Raw genomic sequence first — 26,749 nt, 5'->3', positions numbered from 1 at the left:
TAGCAGAAATTATAGGGTCAGACATGGCACCAACATTATGGGACTAGGAGAGAGAGGAGTGTGTATTTGCATAGTGCATATGCATGGTTTCTGTGCGTCTGTTTATATAGAAGATTATACAGTAGATATATGCACAAGACTAAATGTAGAACTACTGTATATATCCCAATTGGTGTTTTTACTGGTTTATGGTCTTCCCTCTTTTTTTTCTGACAAGTGTAACTGTCTGTGGTGTCCCAATGTGTTTGAGTGAGCACACGTGTGCTGTGAGACTGCATCAGGTCTTCTTGTCTCATTGTGAACCAAGTAGTGCCTCTCTCCAAATATAAACTAAACCCAATGACCGATCCTCACTGCCGTCTCTGTGTACACAGGCCGGCTTAATATGATCTTCACATTTTCAGACAAAGTGTGCATTCTCACCAGGTGTGTTTCTCCCTGCACAACGGTTTCCTGTGTTCAGGAAGAAATGGGAAGGAGCGGACAAACTGTCACCTTGCTGCATTCCAGCGGTGAAAATATGCTCACCTCTCCTCTGTTTTTGTGTCTCGTGAAGGTTTTTCTTCCGATGCCTGTCAGATGTCATCATCAAGGAATGTTAGCTCATGATTTAATTGAGTTTATGTGTGTGTCTTAAACTCAAAAACATCTGAAAATCTTTTCAAAGAAGAACAATTTACATATTCTTTGAAACTCAAGATGTCCTATCTGTCTTTTAAAACATGAGGATGTCCCGCATATGTCAGTAGTTTGTAAGGGCCAGTTTACGGATTGGGTATTCCCCTTGCAATATTTAAGGGGAACGGCATTGTAGAGAGTGACCTGAGCAACCAAGCCTATGCTGATGTCTTCCTTTCTTTTTCCTTTTGAAAAGCAGCAGAATAAGCTGAAACCCGAGTCCATTTGTATTGTCAGGACAAAGAGAGACCATTGTGGCAGGAGGGGTGGAGGGGAGCTGTCGGTGGAGGTAGGGGTGCAAGGGGTCAGGGGGAGCAGAGAGGAGTTAGTCAGAGCCCGACCCATGCTGGGTGGAGTGTTGGGGGCTTGGGGCGGTGGGGGTGTGCAGGTCAGGTCGCGTGTTTTATTTTCTCTCAGTCTGAATGACGAGCCCGTAAGAGGCTTCGGTAGCAGAGCAGCAGGGCGGGGGAGGTTATGTCGGAGGGAGAGAGAGGGTGAGTGACGGGGAAGCCAGTGCACCGCCTCTCTCACGCTCCGACGGGAGTTTATTCTGCTCCAGCTGCCGTCACCACAGCACCCAGAGAGCAGGAGAGCTGGAGAGAGGAAAGGCTCGGGACCTGTTGATACCACAGCAATGACTTGTAGCACTTACAGAGCGGATTGTACACTGGATTTCTGGAGTTGATGACAGTTATTTATTGGTTAAAGTTTGGTTTTTCGTCTGGTGCCTAAATGCTGTCACTGGGCAAAATGCACTCCAGAGCAAAGTCCCGGAGTTGTGACAACTACCTGAGTATTAAGGTACACGCTTTAAATATGTCTGCATTACAATTTTACTGACACTTCTTGGACGTTTTTGTTTCTTTTTCTGCATTTATGTGTTTGAACTCGTCTGAAATAATGTGTGTTATGGTGCATTCAGGGGATTTGTTTAATGTCTCGGCTTGATGGCTGATAATGTTACATCTTTGTTTTTAAGACAAGCATTAAGTGTGTATGTGTGTGTGTGTGTTTGTGTGCGTGCTGATCCATCAATCGGTACTGTGTGTTTATAACAGTTAATGTTATTTTAGTTTGAATTATATTATGTCTTTATTTCCTTGTTTGTTGCAGTCAGATAATTCAATTCGTCACACCGTGTGTAAATATTTGCATTTTCAGCAACATTTAGTCTACTGCTCTCAGATACTGGGCTGTTTGGAGTAATCTGTGTTCACTTCGAAGGACATTGACAGAGTAATACTTCACTGATGCCCCTCAACATGTTCTCCAATGGTTGCATAACAGTTACAATATGAATGCGGTGACTCTACGTGATGAAAGACACATTAGGTGTGAAGTCTTGACAGGGAGCTAAACACTGGAATTGAAGACCAGATCAAATTTTTTATTTCTCGAATGTCTTTCTTCAGTAGATACAGACATGAATGTTTTTACGCTGTTGGCCATCATCAGCCTTTGTGGGCCTTTATCTGCAAACCCAAAAAAGAATGGGGTCAGTGAAATACACACGTTTGTATCCTCTCTGATAAGTCAGCTTCCTTTATCATCCTCCCACTTGTGTTGGTATGCACCCATGCTATATTTACTCTGCAGAGGGATCAACAGACTTTTGTTAGTCTCCTTTGTCTCTCCTGTCATTGCCCATCACCGCTGTGATTGGTTGAAGGACCTCCATTCACTTGTTGTCTTGTTGTTGTTGAGCTTTCCTTTATGCAAAGGCCTAATCAAACGTGACAATGTGCATGTTTGTTGTGTACAGTGCAACTTCTATCTTGAGGGACTGACCGGGCTGCTGAGGAACAATTTCCTGCCAGTGTTGTTTACATCCTGTAGACAAAGTCATGAGTTGACGACATAAATCAAGTATTTCTGTAAACCAACATGGGAACCTTTCTCTCTTTCTACTCCGTTGGGGTACAATTTCATTTTGTCTTATTTTAAAAGCAGAATTTGCATTTTGTTTTGCGCAATACTTTTTAATGACCCAGCTTAAAAAGAATGTGTAGGCCTTACACTTAACATCTTATTCTATAGCCGCATGATTAGCAGACATCACTCAGCTTATATTGCAGTCACGTCATAGGAGTGTAGATGTGAACGAGGTTAATTAAAAATAGTAACTTCTGCTCAGGCTTTTGAGCCAGTTTATCACCTCCAGACTTCCATCATTGTTGATCCCGCTGTCACCCCACTAACCCCGCTGTGTTTGGCACACAATCAGTGTTGGCCTCTGGGTTAAAGTTTATCTGCTGAGATAACATTGTAACATTTACTAAAGTGTCTTTTTACATTGCCATTCTAATATGACATTGTCTACCGAAGAGCAGATTCTGTCGTGTTCATACACAGAGAGACAGTTTATTTGTGTGTATGTTTGTGTGTGCATTCATGTACAATTCAGTTTTATTTAGTGAGAGTAAGTGAGTATGTGCCTTTAGCTGAGACACTCGTGAAGAAGCACGTGTGTGAGAGCAGAAGTCAGTTAAAGAATCTTAAACTGCACTGATCGCTCCGAATATATTCGATTTCACGAAACATTATTTAGATTTCAGATCTTTGTCAGGAAACATTCGTAATGTTACGCCTTAACTTTATTGGGAATGGTTTATATCATGTTTACATCATTTTTCTAACTTTATATCCCCTCCCCTTTCCTCGCCTCTCATCCTGTAATAAGATAGGATTTCTATTGCCACGAATCAAAAGCTGAATCAAATTGCAGGTTCAATGGTGAGGTCTCACTAGACTCTTTTGTTGGCGTCGTGGCACCTGGCGGCGGGGCAGGTCTGAGCAACCTGTGGCCTTTGAGTCTGTGAGCAGGTTGGCTAGTGAGCAGTCTGTATGGGGGCTCCAGGCCTCTCTTGTTACACTCCCCTGGTGGCTTCATGCGCCACTGGAGGCCTGGTAGGCAGCGCCTTTTGTGTCCCTGACCCACTAAATGTGTCAGTGACCACCTCTCGCTCTCTCTATCTGTCTCTTAAGATCTATCGCTCCTTCTATCCCTCTGACTTTGATTATTTTCTTCTTCTACTTTGCAGTCTGACGCATGCTTTAAAAGGCGCGGTACTTTTAGAGTTACCAGCTAATATAACATTTTAACATAGTATATTGTCTCTTATTTACTTGAAGTGGCTCACAAACCGTTACTTACATTGCAATAGTTCTTCAGATTAAAGAGTAAATATCGTTCAGAGACATAACTCACTTACCCGCTACGTGCACCTTCTGGACAGCTGGTTTACTGACGGTGCAGACAAAAGTGTCCCACCTGGAGCTTGAAGCCATTAATTACCACCTCCTCCATCACACAGGCGGCCGCTTCCAAAGACCTGGCATCAGAAAGGTGGGACTTCCCAATCTGTTCCTGTCTTGGCTGAGAGTGTGAGACTAGAGACACACAACCATACACACTGCATTCCTCTGTGGCTCAGAGCGGATGGGAAGCTCAGCTTTGGTGGCTATAAGCTCAGTAGCTCTGCTGCGACATGCAGATATGTCTCCCTGGAGCCAGGTGACACTTTTTGAAAAGTTTCAAATGCTTCTGGACAATGGAAAGCAATAAACGTTGTATACCTAATGGAAGATGTTTTCTACAGGGGGATGATGTGATGTCTCTTTCTCTGACTTCTATTACTCTCAATCTATTGTGTTGTTGTTGTTGTTTTGTCCATATTGTAGCATCGGATTACATGGACAGCCACTCCCGTGCAGCAGGTTGAATGACATTTGATTGGTCATTGCGCTCAGGTCTCTGCTGTGTTGAGTAACCGTTTGTCAAAACACTTCTTCTGTCACTACCACTGTTTTTTTTTCTGTCTTGGAAACCTCAAGAGAAACTGGTGTGTCCCAACTATGTAGTGAGAGCTTTCCTCCCATTGTTAGCTTTCCTCCAATAAAACACAATGTTATTCTTCTCCTCCCGGGTGCTACAGTGACTAATGCCCAGAGCCATTTTTGTCTCACTGAAAGCAGGCGGACTGCTAATGGAGGTGGGCGTTTTGTTTCAGGGCACAAAACACTGTACAGCACATACCACTTAGAGAGGCGGAGCACACAATGCGTGCCTTGTCGTAGAGTCGTGGCATGTGTACCAATGCACTGAACTGTACTCACTCTCCTCCAATTGATGGTGCTGAGCTGCTTAGATCAACAGGACAGATCCTACAAAGGGTGAGACATGGGCAGTCTGACAGGCTAAATTCACCGGAGCATTTCTAAGCATCCTTTTTGTTGTTTTTTTACACACTTTTATTGTCATGTAAATGCAGCGAAGACATTCAAGTGAGAGTTCAGAGCTACGTCTTCGAGCCCCGCGTTCCTCAGCATGGTACATGGTTGTCATAGTGTGGGACTTTCCCTGGCATCGCTATCTATCTGTGTGGTTATCATCGGAGGCAGATGTCTCTCCTTCAATGTTGTGTTCCATTCGGAAAGGACAGATAGCCGAGGGATGTTTGGCCTTGGCTCCGACTGCTGAGAGGAAGGTCATAGCCTGAACCATGAGCTTAATTACAAGACCGGGTCAACCTCATCCAGGACGCCCGTAATCCAAAATGTCCCTTCTCATCCCCTGGACGAGTTGTAACCAACAGTGTCTGACACGTCGTCTCTTCTCGTGGGGACAGGTGGTGGTGGCCCAGGTTGTGTAGGGGTCAGATAAAAGTCAGCGATATTGTTGTTATTAATGGGTAGCATTGCACTATCCCAGCCTCAACTGGAGTCCAGTCTGTACTTTCCAGTTTTGCTGTTTGTGTCCGCTGAGAGTGACGTCACTCCCACCAGGTGTTTCCCCCTTGCTGATGGAAAAACCATCACGGATGACGTTTCCTGTCATGTTCAAACTTCCTGACTGTCTGGCTAAGTGGGATCTTGCTCAGTAACTCATGTGCAACTGTATGTTTGGTGGAAGTCATGTACAGTAGGCAGATGCCTTGTTATTTGGTCATAGCTCTGCAGCCTTTGGATGGTATTTTGAACGATGCCAGTGGCATGTCTCTTGTGATGGTCTGCCTGTCGGTTGATCGGTCCACTACTGTAATATCTCAACAACTAATGAATCTGTGATATTTGGTACAGACGTTCATGGTCGTCAGAGGATGAACCATAACTATGTTGGTGACCCCCTGACTTTTCTTCAAGGGCCATCAGAAAGTTGACATTTATTAAAATATGTTGACACCTATTAGATGGATTACCATGGGATTTTTTTAGGAAATGTCGATTAACCTTAGCTGTACTTTGTGTTTACTTCTAACTAGCAAATGCGAACATACCAAACTACAGGGATGTACATGGTAACCATAGTAAGTGCTAAACAGCAGCATGTTAATATGTCATTGTGAGCATGTTAGCATGCAGACCTTTAGCATAAGATCTAAGCCCAGAAAGTACAGCCTATTTACTAAAGACTGTTTACAGTACACACACAGGATCACATGAGTAATTGCATGCAAAAAAATCTGTTAAAATTCAAAGTATATTTTCTGACATGCGTGTGTTTTTTAATTTTTTAAAATGCTGGATATCATTCTTGTACACAGCCAATGTTCACAACAAGGCCATAACCTGTTAAGAGATAGACATTTCTTTTTTGTAAAGGATCACAAGCCCAAAAGTTGGGGGACCACTGGGACCACTGGTTGACTCCCATGTCCATGTTTTGGTGTTTAGCTATCATGACACATTTACCACAAACTTTACCTGATGAAAGATGTCCAACCTAATCCAGATATTATTTTTCTCAGGACACTGAGTCTTTGGACAGCTGTATCCAGAGCACCTTGTCGGCCCTGTACCGCCCCTTCAGTGCCACCGCTGCCACGGTCCTGTGGCAGCTCTTCAGTGTGGTGGAAAGGCAGTACCGAGGAGACGGCCTCCGCTGCCTCATCGACTTCCTGCTTCCTGGCAAGAGAATCCTGCAGATCATCCAACAAGAAACCTGTGTGAGTTGTTGCTAGATGTGGCACCTCAAGTTAAATCGATATAACCTAGTAACCATAGTGATTTCCTGCAGGACTGTTGGAAATCAAATGTTGAGAAAAGGGAAGTGAGGATGAAATGCTGAAAAATAAAACCAGTAGTCAACTCATGTCCTTCCCAAAACACTTCAAACATCCAATTGTAAATATCTTGAAAGATAAACAGCTGAAGTGATAAGACGAAATGTTTGTGAAGAATGTGAGAACAGTGCCGCTGAGTGGGAATATATTTGCTGAGTGGGAAGGGGGAGTATCAGACTGAGACAGAGTTGATTATTGTTCCGAAAACAAGCTGAAAAGGGAAACAGAGGGAACTGTGGTCTGTTTGAGAGGCTGCCATGGACTCTTGGGCCCATAGTGAAATTCAATATTCTCTCTCACAAGCTTTGATTGCTGTGGGTTAGGGCTCTACAACCAAAGCACTGTAACTATTCCTCTGTATTCATCTCTGCGGTGATTACACTGTGACGATAGTCATAGCAATAGTTTCACCTAAGCCCCTGAGACCAGCTCGCGGAGCTTGAGATGAGATTCTTTGTATTGCAGGCAATATGAGAGGCTGCAGAGGAAGATCACATCCTCATTCTGAGCATTGACATTCATAAGAGAAGAAAAAGCCAACCCTTGGGCACAGTGTCTTTGCTCTGAGGTTATGTTTTTGATTCTGTCACAGTGACGATTCGTTTTGTGGTTGCTGCGAAACCAGGCCTGATCAGACAGGTTTCTCTCCTTAGTCGAGACTGTTCGCTGACAGTGATTCATCCAATGTGTCCAATGAAAACATCTTGCCACTTCATTGAAGTTAAACATGTGTTTGAACACAACGTTGCAGATGTCAGTCATACCGCATCTCACCCCTAATACACAGATGATAATCTTTGATGGGAGTGACTGATTTCTCTGTTTTTCTCTCAGGTGAAGTTTAGAGGATTGCTGTTCTACCATGAGGGGTGGCCTCTCTGCATCAAAGAGAAAGTCGTCCTGCAGCTCGCCCCTCTGCACAAAGTGCGCCTAAAGCAAGGAGACTTCTACCTACAGATTGTCCCTTTAGGCCGCAAGACTGCAAAGCTCGTAATAAAATGTCTGTCGGTCAGTGGGCAGGCCATCACAGAGGTCACCGTCGCAGAGAGCATGTATGGCAGTGTGTTCACAGCTGAGTTCTTGCAGAATGTAACACGTGACCGTAACCTGCACCCACTACAGAACTGTCTGCTTACCACTGGTACGGCTGTGTACAGGACGCCGTGGAAGAACGTGGTCAACCCACTGTTTGTCAGCAGCACGGCGGACGCCATCATGCAAGCACGCTGCAGCAGAGGTGGCTTCCGCGGCCATCTCAGCACCTGCAGCACCAGCGGATCCACAGGGACTCTCGACAGCCACCGCAGCTCCAGAGAGTCTCTGCACTCTCAGGGAGCTGACTCCATCTTCTCTGAGCCCACCTCCCCAAACAAACACCATTTGGACCCCAGCAGTGAGAACCACAGTGTCGGTTCACCAGACACGGCTACACCTATCATTGAAATTGAAAGGTCCACTGAAGAGTGTGGAATAGGAAGTGAGGATAGTGGCGGGAGAGAGAGAGGGCCAGGGTCCAAGATGCTATCTTTCACTACGGACCTCAGTAACCCCGGACCTCGACGACGCCTACCAAGGGACTCTGTTGCATTTGAGAGCAGGAGACTTTTCAGGAAATCTTACATGGAGGCCCTGCAGAACCCCATGAGCCTCGGGTCAAGCTCTGAATTCATTCTGGAGGAAAGCCCAGAGCATGGTGCTGGTCTAAGAGAGAGCTCAGTGACACCAGGGAGCAGCCCCGACATACGGTCTCCCTCTAGAGAACATTTATCTCGGAGGTTGGGTAGCCGGAGCTGGCTCAGCGGTGATGACTCCAGAACCAGCACACCTTTACTTTACTTACAGAGGGGGTTGAGGAGCGCAGAGAGACGCGCAGAAAGACGCTCAAAGTCACTGGAGAGGACTAACAAGGCGATCCAGGTTAAAGGTCACAGGGAACGATCTTCTTCTGGAGGCTCAGCGAGCACCTCCCCAAAAAAGCTTATAAATGGCTACGCTCTTCGTTTTGGGAAGCTCGATGTGGAGGCTGCTTTTTCTGGCTCTGAGAAGAGGACCAGCAAAGAGGAGTCAGGTATGTGATGCTGCACTGATGTTCAACCTTTTGCTTTCTGAATGTCTCATCGTACAAAAATCACATTTAAGTTGCTAATATTACATGCAAATACTTTTGGAATGTGGAATCTTATGTTGACTTTACAAGCAATAGAAAGTCCATTTACCCAAGCACTGAACTAAAGTACAGTTTTGAGATACTTGTACTTTATATTTCAGACTGCATTTAACAAATAATTTATCTGCATTTATTTCACACCTTTAGCTGCAATAATATGTATCTAAATCAAGATTTAGCTTATTTCTCTATGCAAATAGACCCTCAATGTTTATCCCAAAAAACTGTGAAAAATACATCAAAGATCAAGACTAATATACGGGGTGATCTGTTCCTTCATCACAATAAACATGGGCATTGTGGTTTATTTAAAGGTGCTTCTACTTAAAAAAATCCATGGTGGAAGTAGTCCCCAATAAACATAAAATGTCTAAACACCAAATCTCAGCTACTTTTGGAGATTGGTTATCTTTTTTTGGGAAACGAAAGTACTACTGATTTCTGGGAAACTACTGACACTTTTAAGATTGATATTTTCAGTAGGAATGAGTGTTGTATCATAGATATACATTTTTCTTTTCTCCAACAGTGGTTGAATCATCGGAACACTCCATGACTCGTAATTTCTTGCTTTTCAAGTAATATAACCTCAGGCTGTTACAACCACTCTTAACCACTCTTTCACTCTTAATAGCCTTATGATAGAGGTTTCCCATCACGGTGTGTAATTATACCCTGCAGTGGGAGTGGTTATTCATCAGGTGCCTGCAGATGCAGTCTGAATTGAGACAGCCCATAACTTTGAAACGCTGCCATTGGTGACAGATCGCTTTTCAAAGCCCGCTCTGTGTATTTTTTGGCACGTTGAGTATACAGGTCCGGTTCTACCCAGGAAACAGAACTTACTCTCTATCCTGTGTTTTCTTTACCACTGTCAGTCGTTGTTTTTCTGTTGGCTCATACAGGGTGGCTCAGGAAAGCACCGGTGTGAGAGTACCGCCGAGGGAATCGTGCTGTTTTCTCAAAACACTGATTCTTCCGTGAATTGAAACGTGCGGTGAAGAGTTATTTAAAATCTCTCGTCCTAACCTTGGACAATGCCAGACCGTAGTTAAGGCTGTTAATACTGATTTTATAAATAAAGGTGATTATACATATGTTCATTTAAATGTGTTAAATACACACAGTGCGGCAACAATATAGTAGTGAAATCACATCACTGTTGCGTTTCTGAGATTACCTCAGAGGGGATTGTATTTCAGTGGGTTTCTCACAACAACGTTTTAAAGGCAACAAAGGAACCTGTAAACCAACCACAGGGACCCCAGAAGCCCACAATGAGATGACCCTCCAATGTTATTGGGGCTGGGGGCTGCACTGATCCCAGATGGGTTGCCTCATTTACAAAAGTGTCCTTTGTGAATCAAATCAGCCACTGGGGATCCACGGAAAAAAAGCTTTTCAAACAACACCTCTGTCTTTGGAGAGACCATTCAGTCCAGAAACACAAGACCTAACCTGCGCTGACTCACACCACTCTGAAAAAAATACTCCAGACGGGTTAGATTACTCATATGAGCCGGCGAACTGCAATATCAAAACACTTCCTGCGTAATGTACGTGATCAATAACTCAAAGCTCCAGCAGCCAGTGCAGATTCAGCCTTGACGACCTGCAAACGTGTCCCACAGACGACACAACATACCAACTCTCACAACTCTCACACAGGACGATACTCAGGAGGCTTTACTCTACGTTTGTCACTTCCTCTGAAAACAAAGCTATTTAGGAAACATGCAGCAAACACAAGCCTGGCCACACAGTCGCACAGGAAATGCACCGACTGTTTGAAGAGAATAGAGGCTGAGCTGGGAGGGTTTACTGTCACAGAACAGAGCAGGACAATAAAAGAGGACTCACACGTTTTAAAAAGACAACACACAACAGGTGTCCATCAGACACAGAGCCATTGTCAGCAGAGCTGGTTGAGCAATGGCCTTTCAAGATAATAGTTTATTACTACAGCTCTCGGAACAGGAGTGTCTCCTGGGCAGCACGGTGGCTCAGTGGGTAGCACTGTCGCCTCACAGCAAGAAGGCCCTGGGTTCCAATCCCGGTCGAATCCCGGTCGTTCCAGGTCCTTTCTGTGTGGAGCATGTTCTCCTCGTGTCTGCGTGGGTTTCCTCCGGGTACTCCGGTTTCCCCCACCATCATAAAGACATGCACCGCAGCCTCACCCCGGTTCGTATGGATGTGAATGAATGTTGGTGGTGGGGGAGGGGCCGTAGGCGCTGATTGGCTGCCACGCTTCCGTCAGTCTGCCCCAGGGCAGCTGTGGCTACTGATGTAGCTTACCACCACCGGGATGACTGTGTGTGTGACTACTGGACTCTGGACTCTGTAAAGCGACTTCGGGTGCCTTGAGAAGCGCTATATAAAATAAATGATTATTATTATTATTATTATTAGCATTTAGGTCAAAGCATCACTGCCAGATTATAGCCTGTCTTATGATATGGGATTTTAGATGTTCTTGTAAATATAAGTGCTGTGGTCTGTGTTGTAGACTAACAAGGACGGCACAAATATGAGTATACTTCAACGTGAAATCAATGTATTTGTTGAAATTAATGAGTAGATGAGGTCTGTGATATCAGTAGGGTAGAAAGTGGATGACCAAAGATTGGTTTTGTCTCGCCAAATCAAGTAAATCACTTTTCACAGAGCAAGATTCCAATGTGTTTAATTCACAAGAATAAACATTGAATAAAAAAGTAAAACCACAAAACAGCAAAAAGAAAATAACTGTAAATTACAAACCAACAAAGAAGCCACAGCTGATGGGTGTTTTATTAGAGGAGATCTTCTGCTGTACTCTGGTCAACTAAACACGGGGCGCTACGAGTAGGGCTGCAACAACGAATCGATAAAATCGATAAAAATCGATTATTAAAATAGTTGGAATTTTTCGTATCGATTCGTTGTGTCGCGCATTATTACGGCGCTCAATAAGTCACGGAGTATAAACAAAGTTGAGTTGAGCGGAGGGAGAGAGAGGAGAGACTGAACGCTGCGTTGTGAGAGCCAATCAGCGCTGAGCTGCTCCTCTGTTGATGAATCTAATTGGCTGCTGTTGCTCACGTGGCGCTGGATGCGGAAGTCATTCACGTCGTCGGAGACATTCACGGAGCTAAGTGCGCCTCCGGGTGACGTTATGACCCCAGTGTTGCCAGGTCCGTTTTTTACCCGCTGATTTGGGCTCTTTTGAAGTGTTGCCGCGGGTTGAATTTCTTGTCCGCTGGTTCGGGTAGACCTATTTTGCATGCAAATTACATGAATATCTTTAAATAAAAATCCATATTTTGAATGAAATAATTTATTTCTACCCAAATCCTACCAAACTGACTCCAGATCAGCACGTACACACATGGACATGGGACACGCCCACATACACACACGCACCTAAAGCTCTCGCCGCTCGATCTCAACTCTGGTCTGGTAGTTAGTGTAGCTAGCTACACTGGAGAAACATGCCACCAGTAAATACGGGAAGAAATATACGAAAGAATGGGAAAGTGAAAATGGAATTAAAGAATGGATAGAACGGGGATGATACCAAAGCTTTTTGTCGGTACTGCAAAACCTAGATTTGTGCTCATCACTGTGATCTCCTAAACCACAGCAAAAGGAAATGCTGCTCCGTTCTCCAGTTGTCGGTGCGTACATTGTTTGAACTATAAGTATCTGATAAAAATATAGTGAAGCAACATAAGGTGTTTCAGTTGAAATAAGGTATTGCATTAACTACAGTAAATGCATATGAAGTAAAAACAGTACATTCATGTTGTCCAGGCAGGGAGGAAGAGAGAAAGGAAGAAAGCCTCAAGACAAAGCATCAGGTTAGTTTGTCCGTCAGTGAATTGGTCTACACCTTCACAGAGCTATATTATATTTATGATAATATACTGTATCTAATTACACAAGGCCATTTTAGGACCTAGGTGAAATAACTGTTACGGGAAAACTGCTTTTAATGCTGGCATACTAACCATTTGGTGTTACTTTGTAGATATTACAATACATTTGGCAATGATAGCAATGCTGTTGGACTTTAAAAGCAGTGTATATGGTTTGGCACGGGCATATTTTGAGTTCTGATATTGGGCTTGTTTTTTGGGCTTGTTTTATTGGCCATTGGGCTGGTTTGGGCTGGTTTTGATTGGCCATTGGGCTGGTTTTGTCACACAGACCTGGCACAGGGCGCTACATGTCACGACGTGTGTGGCATTTCCACAAGAGTATAACGTAGAAAACGTGGTTATTTATTCCGTGGCGGATAGCGGAAAATATTTTTCCATGGAGAAAGGCAACGGAGATAAGCCACGACGCCACTGTGAGCGCTGCGCGTGCAGACAACATTTAACGGAGCGGAGCAGCGCGTGAGCTCTGATCGCTCTTTTTATGAAGTATCGATACTAAAAATATGCTAAATCACATCGTTTTTAACGTACGGGTACTTTGTTAGTATCGCTACACCGTGCAGCGTGACAGCAGCAGATGTAGCGGACTAACATTCAAGCTAACCTAACTTCCCAAACGCTGTGGACATCTGAACGCTGATTGGCCGAGACGCGACACGTCCCATCAAAGATGTTCTATTGCGAAGAGCACCACTTCACATTTTTTCCGCGTCTCACTGCAATCTCAACGGCAGCGGGCCAGGTGAAAAACATAATAACTCGGAACGCGTCTCTGATATTGTTCAGGGGGCGGGGCCACATGGGGACCACTGCTCAGGAGAGGAAAGCTGTCAGTCTGTTTGTGACAGAGTTCATCCACATGCTGACCAGTGGATCTCCAGGACCTTTCCATGACTTTAAACCAAATTTCCATGATTAAACATTTTGTTAAAACTGTCTATACGTGACAAAGTGAGAAGATGTAGTGTTTAAACTAACAATGAGAATTCCAAAGCATACCGTATATATACCGTGTAAATTAAAATTTGAATAAAACAAATTTGCATTACTTTTCCAAATATTTTGGGATTTTATTTTTTTCAATTACCTTTCTAGGCCTGCTAATAGCCATTTAAATATTCCATGACTTTTCCAGGTTTTCCATGACCGTACGGACACTGTTTTGAATAAAGGGTTGAAAATTAAAGTTTTTTTGTTTTTTTATCCGATTAATCGATTAATCGATAGAATAATCAACCGATTATCAAAATAATCGTTAGTTGCAGCCCTAGCTACGAGCCCTTCTGTGCACTATGTCACAACTAGAAGAACAGGAAAACAGTGAGCAGCCAACATGGCAAACAAAACTGACGGACTGTGGCACTTTTTGCGACAAATAAAAATACCCAAAGCTACTATATTGTGCATACTGTGCTATCCATTTGAGCCAAGGCACCGTGAAGTAGAATACTGTGTTAATCTGCCTCAGGAATCGGATCTGTGTCAGGAGCGTTCTTACAAACAGAGCCTGGAGCTATGGAAGGCTGGCGAGGAGGATGTGAAGACGAGAGTGTAATAATGCCATGAGTTACCCATGACTCAGACTGACTGAACAGCTGGGCTCTGGGATGAGTCACGACTAGAGCACACTTATGTCACCACTAATAAACACTTGCTTTATGACGTATTACGATTAGTACGAAGGTGAAAGGAAGCTTCTAATTTATATTGCCCGTACTGTATTTTTGTACAGTGGTGGCTCAGTAAGTATCACTTCAGTGTCTCAACTATTTATACTTATTTCGACAGGACAGCGCGATGACACCATCAGCAGTGAGAGCAGACGGCACAGGCACAGTGGAGAAGATTCGTACAGCCCAAAAGCTGCCAATGGGCCGGCCATCCGACCGGCTTCGGCATCAGGCTCCTCCAATGAGAGCGACTCAGCCCGCCCCAAACTGGTGTCGGAGGTCAATGAAAAGCTGCTCGTATCGGGTGCTGTGATCCTGCCAGGTAGGCAACCAGAGATTCAGACACAGCTGATATCAGCTGCTTTCATTAAACGCGATACACTTTTTGGATTCATTTCAGTAAAATTAAATTTCCATTGCTTATTACTACCTTATAATCACTTTATAAAAGTTGCTTTGAAATCCTGATATACCACATGTCTTTTCAACTGATGGAAAGTAGCAGCAGGCCGTAACATACACTGCTATTATCCCAACATTAGTTCATGATCTTTTGTATGAATTATGAGTTAGTTGTTTATTTCTGGATAATATTTTAGCGTATTTGGACTGTGGTAAAAGGCAGGAATGCAGAACTAGGTATTCTTTTTTGGGCCATTACTTTTTGCCACCTCAAATTTAATTCAACAGTTTAAGAAACTCAGAAAGTACTTTCTTGCTCTAAGTAGCTTAGGAATCTGATCAAGACAGATGAGAACATTGACTTGATTTAATGTAGTTTATTGATTTGCACAATTTAAAGAAGACATAATATTACAGTGCAGGAAGAGGCAGAAAACCCACTAGCCTTATTTTGAAGCCTTCACCGCTATCATTGTCAGGTCTTTGTGACGGGGTGAGGCTCAGGCGCAGAGATACAGGCTGGACGCAATATAAATAACAAAAAACACTCTTTAATGAGGCAAAACAGTTGCAAAATAAACAAGGTCCAAAAGGGGCAGGCAGAGGATCGTCGGTCAGGGCAGGCAGGGTCGAAGCAGGCAGGATCAGGAACACGGCCAGGACGACGGGAAAAGGACACGGAACCATAGACGACAATCCGACAGCAGACAAGGGAAAGACTGACACAATATATAGGGGGGGAAACAGGTGTACGACATCAGACAGTAACGAGACAAGAGTGGCTGAGGGCAGGTGCAGGGAATTAAACAATTAAGACAGAGAAGACAGAGGAAACATAGGAGACACGGAACACAGGAGAAACAGAACAGGGTGTTACAATCATAGAGAACACCACATAAATATACATAAGATATGAATACATACGATTGATGTGAAAGTATTTTCACAAGTGATAACACAGAGTTCCCTAAAGCTTAAACATTCCTGACATAAACAGTGTTGACCCCCTGCTGACATTTTCTCATCCAGGAAACAGAGATCGCAGTGGGAGGGCAGTGCTGCAGGTGTGCACACGAGCTCAGGTGTGGGCAGGTGAAAGTTGCACGGTCAAAGACCTCACCTGTTTATTGGGCTACTACTATTCCACGCTGCGGTAAGTCACGCATACTCTGGGTTTTGTGTGTGTTAAGAATACCTGTCTTTCACACCTGTCTTTTTACGCCTGGGGTAAAAGCGGCTTCTGTTCTTTGCGGCCTTTAGCATGTTTCCAATGTTCCTTCACAGGGAAGTTGTTATTCAGAGCTTCTAGATTAATGGAAAAAGTCAGTATTATTATACAGAGCATTATCAGTAAACTTACGAATAAAAGAATAGTTTGTGGTCAGTCTCACAGGGTCTCTCTAGTAGCTGCTGCTAGATATTTGTATGTGTGCTTCAAGTGTAATTGGATTGGATTTAAAAAGGTCTCCTAATCTATCTAAGTCAGGTGTAAAATTAAATTAAATTAAATTCAATTCAATTCAGTTTATTTGTATAGCCCAATTTCACAAATTACAAATTTGTCTCGGAGTGCTTTACAATCTGTACACATAGACATCCCTGCCCCAAAACCTCGCAAAAGACAATATTACAACTGTAATACTTTGCTTTCAGGAAGGAAAGGCGTGATCAAGGCTTAACTGTTGTAATAGACAGCAGGAGGCAGCAGCCGGTTCCAGCTCTGATGTCATCTCTGTCTGAGTTGCAGGTGAGCCCGCAGTGGAAAACATGCAATTACCCTCCAACACACACACCCAAAGAGTTTACAGCCCTCTGAATCTCTGTTGTCTTCTGAGCTGTATTGTTATGTCTCAATATTATTATACAATGGCATTCCTTACACATATCTTAACGTTATACGTCTCAGTCTCAGACACAATTAGTTCTTTAAAAGAGACACACCTTTAAAATTCGTATTGACTTCAGTTCCAAGACATGATTGTGAAAAAAGGCTGGCTTCAGGGCTCGAGTGGCCTGTGCTTACTTGTCTGTTGTTAACCGCACACTGGGAGTTGAGTGGCTGCAGCCGGCTTACAAGAGACATATCATCATGCTGTGATGATGAGTTTTCTTACTGCTGTCGGGATGATAATTCTGTAAACCACAACACGTGCATTGTAAGTCAGTTTAGCTGTCGAAGATCTCACTGTATGTTCATTTATTTTATTTATCTTAATCGACGATGCAAATGATTGTGCATGTTTTTCTCAGGCGTCAGCACCAAATGCACTTTACACTGTTCTCTTCCTGGTGGACAAGGAGACAGCAGCCAAACCTGAGAGAGACATCGATGTACAGGTAAATAAGAACTCTTGTTATCAGACATGAGAGGTATTTCTATGAAGTCTATTTCTGTTTTTTAATGCTAGATTTCATAAGGGATTTGCAATAATTTAACTAGTTTTCACTCGATTGAGATTTGATGAATTCCTCATTAATGTATCAACCTGAGTGTGTGTTTGTGCTTTTCTTGCTTCAGACTGAAACAATGTCCTCTCTGAAAGCCCTGCTGAAGCACATCGACCAAACCCAGCTCACACAACACTTGGAGGGCACCTTCCACTACGACCACAGCCACTGGATCCACTTCAGACAGGTGGGTGTGACGGAGGTGGCATTATAAACATATTTGTCAACTTACTCAAGAGCATGGCGAGGTTGCAGATACACTTCGAAAAACATCATAACAATTCAGTTGTTGGGTGTTCGTTGTTACTTAAACGTTCTTTTTATATATTATTCTTTGTTTAATGTTATGTATAAGTTATGTAGAGTTAAAAGAAATGGCTCCTCTTGGCCAGCTGACACATGGATGCATTTTAGGCAGGGATGGGAAGCAATTTTTGACTTTTCTCCAAACATTCTGTCGATTTTAAGAATGGTGACGGGCTACAGAAATAGTTTCTGTTTTGTCAGTGATATTGCTGATCATTTCTTTCTTTCTGTCTCTCTCACAGAAAATTGACTCATTTGCAAGCAGTTGTAGTGCATCCATCTCCTCCCTCCAGGAGTCTATCAGCACACTGAGCGGCAGTGGCAACCTGACGACCTCGAAGGTCAGACCCGACCCCCTGCAGGCAGTCCTGCCTCCTGATTTATGTGTCTCCACTGACTCACAATAGCGCTCTGCTGGCCTCTCTCTTAACCGGAGTAAACAGTTCAGGAGTGTGTTTTACGGTTACTTTCCATGATCTTAGTGCTTTTTTGTTGAGTTTTAAATTAAACAGATATTTCACTTGTTTTGTTTTTACATCCTTTCTCCATTTGATTATCTGCACCATTGTGCATGTTCAGGAGGTGTCTGAGGTTTTGGAACAGCAGAGGCATCTCATGAAGTGTGTGTTAGAGGACACCCGTCTAAACAGACTGCGTCTAGAAGGAGGAACTGTCCTCGCACGCATCAGGAAGGAAGAAGCCTGTGAAAATGAAAACTACAGGTACTGAAGAAAGAATGGTTAGGCTTAATATGAGTGAAACCTGAGGTGATAATATTATTGACCTTTCACAACCCGCTCTGCCCTGCTATTGTTTTCTTTGTACATTCAGAGATGCTGTCGACATGTTGAATGCACTGTACAACCAAGTAGATGAAGAGGTCCATAAGCTTGTGATCCTCTCAAACAAGTCTCAGAAACAGTTGGAGGGCCTGCTGGAGGTGCGCACGTTTGAGGAGCAAACGCAAAAGGTGAGCTTCAACTATTTCACTCTTGTGCTGTTTTCTTATTCAACAATTGGGATATTTAATCAGTGAACAATATTCTTCTCTTTCTAGATCAAACTCTGGTTCAGTGTCGAAGGAGAGAAGCAGCTCACACCGTTGGAATCGCTAACGCTGTCCGTGGCCAAAGTTAAGGAGATGCGGGAGACCTTGGACCAGTTTCTTGAGGAGACGGTGGTGAATATGGACACAATTTCTCAATACATTCCTCATGGACCACCTCCTACGTGTAATTTACAGAAGACAATCAGTGCCATATATTGATATATAGTGTATATATAATGCCCTGTGACCTGTTTTGTCCGTTTCCTGACAGCACAAGCAGAGGCTCGCCCTGCAGCTGGTGAAGGAGGCTCCCGAGTCCCTTCCAGGTTCGGTTCTCCTTGACTTTGAGCAGCATCTGGGCTCCATCTTAAGCCGAGTGGAGAGGAGGAAGGCCCAGCTAGACATCCTAACCAACCTGAATGAATTCTATGACTCAGTAAGTATTTACACCTAATATGGATATGCTGTCCAAAGTAATGCTACATTTTGAAGTATTTAAGGATTAGTATAAACTTAAAATCTCCTTTACAACTGAAGCATACGCCAGATATTTTTCAAGATTAACCATACTGTGTCTCTAACTATATTATAAAGATGAATCACTTTTTAAATCCTCAGGCAAACCAGTGGATGGAGCACTGCCAGGATTATTTTGGACACCTGAGTCTCGACTCTTCAGATGTTGAACTTTTGCCATCTGTGGTGCAGATCCTGCAGGATTACTACACCGAGGCATCCAAGTTCTCCATGGACAACTTCAGCAGTCTCAACAACATGGTGCTCTCCCTGGAGAGCCCTCAGCAGCTGCAGCAGTGGAACACAGTGTGGCACAAATGCCAGCAAACCAAACAGCAGTTGGAAGAGAGGTTGGCCCGAGCCAGGACAGCAGCCCCTGACTTCACTGTTGACACGGTGGCTTCTTTAAAGATTTCTGAAAGCCAGACGACCACTACAGAACAGCGTGGAGCGAAAGCCTGTGTGCTTTTACCTGTGCTAATTCCACCGTTTGAGGACAACAAGCCTCACTCTGCTGGGCCTTTCTCCAAGAGCCCAACCAGTTCAATTTCCTCTTCCTCACACTTCCCGTTCTCCCCCGAATGCGACAGCAAACTGAGACAGAGTCCATCCATTTTTGACGACACAGACAGCGACTGCACCATCGACTCGACCATATCGTGTCACTCGGAGCCCGTCTACTCCGGTGCAGCCCGCCTCCGCAAGCAGCCGATGAAGAAGATCATGAAGAAGACCATGAGCTTTGAGCTGACCCCGAGGGACAGTGGTCACTCAGACGTCAGCCACATCCATGGCTACACGGGTGTGTACATCAAGGGCTTGGAGGTGGCTAATAACGTGTCTGCAGAGAAGAAGCTGCAGAGACCTGACATATTGAGCCCTGCATTCGGACGCAGCCGCAGCATGTCGTCGCCCTCCAGGATCCACAGCAGACACAGTGACGGAGAGGGCAAGAAACATAGCAGGTGAGGAAGGGAACCACTGATACTAGACCTGGAATGTTACCCGACACGTATTAAAAAGTGTATAAAGAGAGCGTGAACAAAATTCCAGAAGATTCAAGGATAATTGTTTGAAATCTCTTCACATACTGCTCGCGTTTCAATTATTTTCATATTGTCTGCCCTGTGGAGATTCCTGACAAATATAGTTTAGTTATGGTTCAATAAACCCTAAGATATTCAGTGTATAATAGTATAATGCTGAGAAGAAATGTAAGATTCTGGAATTAGCAAGTATTTGGCATTTTTGCTTTATAAATTATGCAAAATAATGATTACAATTGTTGTTCATTGTTTTGTTTATTGTCTGAAGCTGTTTGGTATTGTAATAATAGTTTTTCCAGTGCATTGTAAGTACTCTTACAGCTTATCATGTCTTTTTGTTGTCCAGTAAAGTACAGCACATAATGGATGAGATGATCTCCACAGAGAGTGAGTATGTTCGCTCTCTCAGCTACATCATTGAGCACTATTTTGCCGAGATGGAGCGCCCGGACTTGCCGCAGGACCTGCGGGGGAAGCGCAGCATCATTTTTGGGAATGTTGAGAAACTGTGGGACTTCCACAGTCAATATTTCCTGAAAGAGCTGGAGTCATGCGCCCACTCCCCGCTGTCCATCAGTAGCTGTTTTCTCAGACACGTGAGTCCATACAGCGAGTTAGTCAGAGTGCCCGAAGCGGCCTAAAAACAGCCTAAAAACCGCACTCAGGTGGAGTGTCTCCCAACAGCAGCGATTGTAATGATGTGTTGACCTGTTTGCAGAGTAGTTTCACACCGTTGTTGTTCCAATACCCATAAAGTCACTCAACAGCATAATGAACCCATGAAATTACATTTTAAGTCTCTTGGGAGTTGAATCTTTCATTGTATTTTGCAAAGCATACTAAAATACATACTTCTTACTGTAGCCAGAGTTGTAACTTGTTAATCTTGTGTGCAGGAGGATCAGTTTGGAATGTATGCTCTGTACAGCAAGAATAAGCCGCAGTCCGACGAACTGCTCAGCAGCCATGGGAACGAATTCTTTAAGGTGCGTCTGGAAACTGTGGTTACATTTTCTCAGAGAGTAGCAGGTCACAGGGCATTCTATATATATATATATATATAAATATATACACACACACACACTAAATTGATGGATCACAAAACATATAAACATATTAGATTCTGAGCAATTCCTCGTCATGGCCCATTTTAATTGGCGATGTAAGTTAATCACAGATAAATTAGTATCTGAATATTTACTGAACTGAATTAAAATGACATGAAAATTCTCAACACGTGGTCCAATAAAGTTTATATCTATGTCACAATTATTTAATTAATCGTGTTTAAACGATTCTTTGTTTTGGCTGAAAAATGTTTATTGGCTGAAATGTTGTTTTTTAAAACTCTTTAATTGCGAATTTTGATATCGGCCAAACAAACGTAGTATTGGTCACGCTCTAATTAATGCATGTCCAACACTCAACACGGCTGCATTGAGTCAACATCAATGAACTCATAGCTAATAAGCAGAATTTACCGACAGTTTGTACGACTCACTCACATCTTTAGCATCCCCATATTCAAAAGACCCAATAATAATCCTCACTGTGTCTCTCCCCAGAATAAGCAGCTGGAGCTCGGAGACAAGATGGACTTGGCGTCCTACTTGCTGAAGCCCATCCAGAGGATGAGTAAATACGCGCTGTTGCTGAAAGACCTGATCAAGGAGTGCGGTCAGTCCCAGGAGCAGGAGCTAAGCGACCTCCGCACCGCAGAGGAGATGGTCAAGTTTCAGCTTCGCCATGGCAACGACCTGCTGGCTATGGATGCCATTCGGGGCTGTGATGTAAGAGCCATGTGCTGCTGAGGCGACGATGTTGTTTTCAGCATAAACCAAAGACTACTTTACATTATTATTATTTTTAAACTGGCAAGACATGATACTATTTTTGAGTTGGAGGTCATCTTGTTATGTATACAGCAGATTGAGGTCACAGTCCCACCAGGATTTGTATTGTTCTCTCTGACGCATGTGAACGGCCATGTTTCCTCTCCAGGTGAACCTAAAGGAGCAGGGTCACCTCCGCTGCCAGGATGAATTCATAGTCTGGTGCGGACGGAGGAAATACCTTCGCCACGTCTTCTTGTTTGAAGACCTCATCCTCTTCAGCAAGACCAAGAAGATCGAAGGAGGATATGACTTTTATATCTACAAACAGTCCTTCAAAGTAAGAGTTTATTGCTTGGGGATCACCTTTGGTCACATGTCTGCTTGTTTAATGATATTTGAGTTCATGTTTCTTTTCTTTTCGGTTCTATTCAGACAGCAGAAATAGGTATGACTGAAAATGTTGGCGACAGCGGCCTACGCTTTGAGATCTGGTTCCGTCGGAGGAAGTCACAGGACACGTTTATACTCCAAGCCAGCTCCGCCGAGGTCAAGGCTGTCTGGACAGCTATCATAGGGAAGATTCTGTGGAGGCAGGCGCTCAGAAACAGAGGTGTGTTTCATTGTAATTTTGATCTGAATATAGAAATATATATATATATATATATATATATACATATGTATATATATATATATAGATATAAATATTTATATATATAAAACTATGTGTCTATATATATATATATATGTATCATATATGTGAGATTCAGGCTCTTTATCTCATGTACGACAAAGGTTTTGGCGTTAAAGATTTCCTTTTCTGGATTCCAGAGTTGCGCATACAGGAGATGGTGTCCATGGGGATTGGAAGCAAGCCTTTTATGGACATAAAGCCAAGTGATGCAGCTATCAGTGACAGAGCCATTGACTATATCATGAAAGGGACAGGTGAGCTGTCCTTTTACACTTCATGTAATTGAGCCTCAGTGTGCTTTTATCGTTCTTCTCCCTCTTTCTCCTCTACAGTTTGTTTCATCTTCATGATTCACGTTGTAATTATGAAAACACACACAATTTGTCTTGACTGAAACCGAGTTTTACTAACTTGGCTCTTGCTTATAGGTGGTTTATGCAAGTAGTATTATTAGTTAACGCACCAGCTGAAATCTACAACATACTGATTTGAAGTAATTACAACCGCAGTAAACTATGTTACATTACTCCTCTTTCATGCTGTAAAGAAACATGCTTCATGTCTCAATTATTGTCGTTAACCACCACAGGAATGTTCATACATTCCTGTCACTTTTCATCCCTCCCATGAACTCACAGCTCACTGTGTTTGTCTCTGCCGACAGAGGCCCGCACCAGGGCATCCATTGCGGTGTCTTCGTTTGATCACTCCACTTCGTTCAAGAGACCTCACTCCACAATCTCCAACAGCAGCACCTCCTCCTCCAGCAGCCAATCCTCCTCCTCCCTTCTGGGCTCGCTCAATCTTCATCTTTACTCCTCCCCCTCTCACCCCTACTTAGTGACCAGTGTTCCCTCCTTTGCCCAGTGGCCCTACGACTGCATCGAGGAAGATGAGCTGGAGCAGGACTCCGGGAGCCAGCCCTCCATGAGTGAGTGGCTGTTTTAAATTCTGTACGACCAACCAAGGACATTTATTTGTCTCTTTTTTAGTTTCTTGGGGAGGGTTTTGTACATAATAAGCAGCTCATTTGTGTCACCGAGTATTTAACCACTCCAAGTCAGTATTTAAAGATAAACTCTATTAAAATAAAGAAGAGCTTCAAGATAACTAACCGTATTATAGCCAACAAATGAAACAATGCCTCTATTTGGAGCATTTTTACCAGGGTAGATGGGGGGGGGGGAACTGAATACTGCCACAGTGTCTTCTTTGCTGCTGCCACTAGGAGTTGCCAAAGTCAACTAAATTAAACCCCACACACAAGTTGGGATCTAACACCGAGTTAGCTTGGGGAATACCCACACGCTGAACTTTCTTGAACTCTTGCATTAATAGGAAATAAATGTAGTCATTAGTTGGTTTTAGTATTAATGTACCTTCCTCTTTGTGTTGTGTTGCAGTCACTGAGAGCTCAGAGACGTCCTCCCAGTGCACCTCCAGTGACAGTGTAACAGGCCTGAGTACCCTCACGATACCCGGGCACCCCAGCAGCGTCATGGACTCCTACAACAACAACAACAACAACGAGCCCCCCACTTTCCTGTGCTCCTCCACCACTTCCTCCTCCATCGCATCCCCCTCGATATTCCAGAAAGAGGAAGAGCTCCAACCCCAGGGCACCAAGTTCATCACAGCAGTGAGTGTTTGATTATCTTCTTTTACTCTGTGACCAAAAGTCACACTTCAGCCAACACCACTCGGTTTCACAAGAGCGTATTCTGAGAAGCACAGCTCGGATGAACCGAAGCTGCGGTGACACATTTCGTCGCTCTCTCTCAAGTCAAATCAATTTATTATTTATTTACGGTGTTTTTTAAAAACTGTGTTTTAGTTTAAGCTTACCTCGATGTAGACGACAGTTAACTACATGACGTATTTAAATGTTTCACCCAAATTGTTCAGAAAAACAACACGAGAAGTCTATTACCGATTGAAATACAGATTATGTAATAACAAAAATGTGTGCATAATCACTAGAAAATAAAATGTTATACCCTTGAATGAGCCGCATGTATTGCCTAGAGAAGCCTAAAGCCAGGAACATGACCTTAATTTGGCTAGGATTTTTTTTTAATCATGTAATTGGTCACATAATGAGGTTCAGGATTAAAATTCCCTCTGTGAGCAAAGCTGATGCAATTATATTGAACACCACAAACCTGAACAGGCGGGTTCAGTTGTCGGTCCGCACCTGGGTTCGATTGACAGCTTTCACACCTGCCTAACACCTTCCTCTAAGTGGAAGAGAATATTTACAGCTTCAGTTTCACTTACCACCTTTTTGCTGTTTGTTTTTTGACCAGAGCGAGGCCTCTCATATAGCGGTAGGCCTCTCTACTGTGGTGTGACTCAGAGCTGAGGGATTTCAGCTCAGTAAGTAAGCATTGTCCCCAGAGCGGATCGGTGTTGTTCCCTTCACAGCCTCGTTAACAACTGTGAGGAACCGACTGACTACTAATCTGTGTGAAAATGTGCTTTTGGTGCCGTTGGTGTCTGCTGCATGGCGGGCGTGTCCGGGTGGGGTCGGGGGCTCTCCTCCCGATGGGGGGTTTGTTTTGTTCATGTTTTCCTCTCGTTTTCCTCTGTGCATCCGTTTGACATGACGAGGAAATGTGTGTTTTCAAGAGTTTTAATGTATGTTTGAACACACGCATGCAAGCACCGTTTGTTTTGGGGCTTTGGAATGCATTCTGGTTTTGTTTTTTTGTTGCCTGGGTTGTGTGTTTTTAACAAACTGTTAAACTTGTTATTTGTTTCTAATTTTCAAAATCGGCTTTCACAGGAGAAAACACAGCACACTACCAATAATTCGACGCAAAAAATATGATAATACAAGTGGTAGCATAAAAACAGGTCACTTGGACCGAAGCGCCTCACTGTAATTACATAGAGGAACATTTTTGTGGAATAAATAAGAACTTCTGTGTTGCTCTTATCCTGTAGGACCCAAATGGCAGTGACACACCCACAATCTATACTTTAAAAAAAGTATCCTATCTGGCTATTGCTTTAAATGTATGGTCAACTTTACATTTTCTTGTAGGAAACCAAAAACACTCTTATTGAATTGTTATCAAATAGAGTAAAGTAACAAATGTCTCTTTGCTCCTTTTACATGTTAATGTTTAATTTTAATTTTTAATGCATTAAATATGCTCCCCTGAATCCTCAGTCTTACTTTTTTGATATACGTTCTTTGTTTGTTCTTCAGGCTCTAGTCAGTGTAAATAGCACAATAATCTAGTTAACACATTTAATGGAAAATATTAACAATATTATGGATTTTTTTTTTAAAGTCTGACTGGCTTAACACATTTTATCGCCATAATAGTTACATTATAATAGTCTTATTACTGAGAGTTTTAACAATCTATGATGTTGTGTTGTAAAATGCCATATTACAACTAAAAGGTGTTTAAAGGAGTTTTAACAGGCTCTTTTGTTGACTGACATTCTTAATATTGCATGAGTGAAATAAAATAACTTCTGAGTGCAAAAATATGTTTTTCTAAATCCCCTTTCTTGTGTATTCCTTTTTTCTCCACAGCTGTGAATTCCTGAAGCTGAATGAAGCCGCAGTGGTTTGTATCTCAGGACAAGGAGATGACAATAAGAGGAGTCCAGCTTCGCAGCACTAAGACTTTAATGGATGAAGCTCAACTATTATATGACGTTTCATTATGATACTGGAAATTGACACATAATTGACACTGCCATGATGGTACGTCAGAGGTCTGTACATTTGTTTTAATGAGTTAGATATCAATCTGTGTTTATACTGTAGATTAGTTTTTTTATGTATTTTAAATACAAACAAAAAATAGCAGGCAGATCTATCCAGACGTTATCTTTCCTTTGTTGCCAGTTTTCTGTTCTGTCAAACTTGTACAGGTGATTAAAATGTTCAAAACACATTGTTGTAATCATTTATTTGCCTTTTTTACTTGAAATTAAGTA

The 26,749-nt window shown here is 43.1% G+C and overlaps 1 protein-coding gene across 4 annotated transcripts; it reads left to right on the top strand.

Moving 5' to 3' along the window:
* Positions 1–1,270: 1,270 nt before the first annotated feature.
* Positions 1,271–26,706, top strand: zgc:158766 (uncharacterized protein LOC100009641 homolog). 4 transcript variants are annotated; one of them, XM_056444559.1, is made up of 25 exons: positions 1,271–1,479; positions 5,940–5,984; positions 6,426–6,623; positions 7,575–8,808; positions 14,616–14,819; positions 15,929–16,052; positions 16,553–16,646; positions 17,150–17,236; positions 17,418–17,534; positions 17,896–17,994; positions 18,233–18,375; positions 18,485–18,623; positions 18,711–18,833; positions 18,973–19,137; positions 19,320–20,182; positions 20,610–20,859; positions 21,160–21,249; positions 21,829–22,053; positions 22,265–22,435; positions 22,531–22,708; positions 22,927–23,043; positions 23,454–23,720; positions 24,193–24,428; positions 25,096–25,165; positions 26,340–26,706. In XM_056444559.1, the coding sequence occupies exons 1-24, from the start codon at positions 1,411–1,413 to the stop codon at positions 25,138–25,140; spliced, it is 5,283 nt and encodes a 1,760-aa protein (XP_056300534.1). In that variant the 5' UTR covers positions 1,271–1,410; the 3' UTR covers positions 25,141–25,165; positions 26,340–26,706. The 4 variants fall into 4 exon arrangements, with proteins under 4 accessions (XP_056300534.1, XP_056300535.1, XP_056300537.1 ...); XM_056444560.1 differs by having other exon boundaries at positions 25,096–25,169; XM_056444562.1 differs by lacking the exon at positions 5,940–5,984.
* Positions 26,707–26,749: the final 43 nt, after the last annotated feature.

Source organism: Pseudoliparis swirei, chromosome 22, assembly GCF_029220125.1.
Source record: "Pseudoliparis swirei isolate HS2019 ecotype Mariana Trench chromosome 22, NWPU_hadal_v1, whole genome shotgun sequence".
Taxonomy (NCBI): domain Eukaryota; kingdom Metazoa; phylum Chordata; class Actinopteri; order Perciformes; family Liparidae; genus Pseudoliparis; species Pseudoliparis swirei.
Note: the sequence above shows the minus strand (reverse complement) of the source record. Positions and strands in the feature narration are given on the sequence as shown.

Coding starts and splice junctions, on each gene's coding strand:
- zgc:158766 (XM_056444559.1), top strand. CDS start 1,411: ATGCTGTCACTGGGCAAAATGCACTCCAGAGCAAAGTCCCGGAGTTGT. Junction 8,809..14,615: donor GACCAGCAAAGAGGAGTCAG/GTATGTGATGCT, acceptor TTATTTCGACAG/GACAGCGCGATGACACCATC. Junction 23,044..23,453: donor CTATATCATGAAAGGGACAG/GTGAGCTGTCCT, acceptor CTCTGCCGACAG/AGGCCCGCACCAGGGCATCC.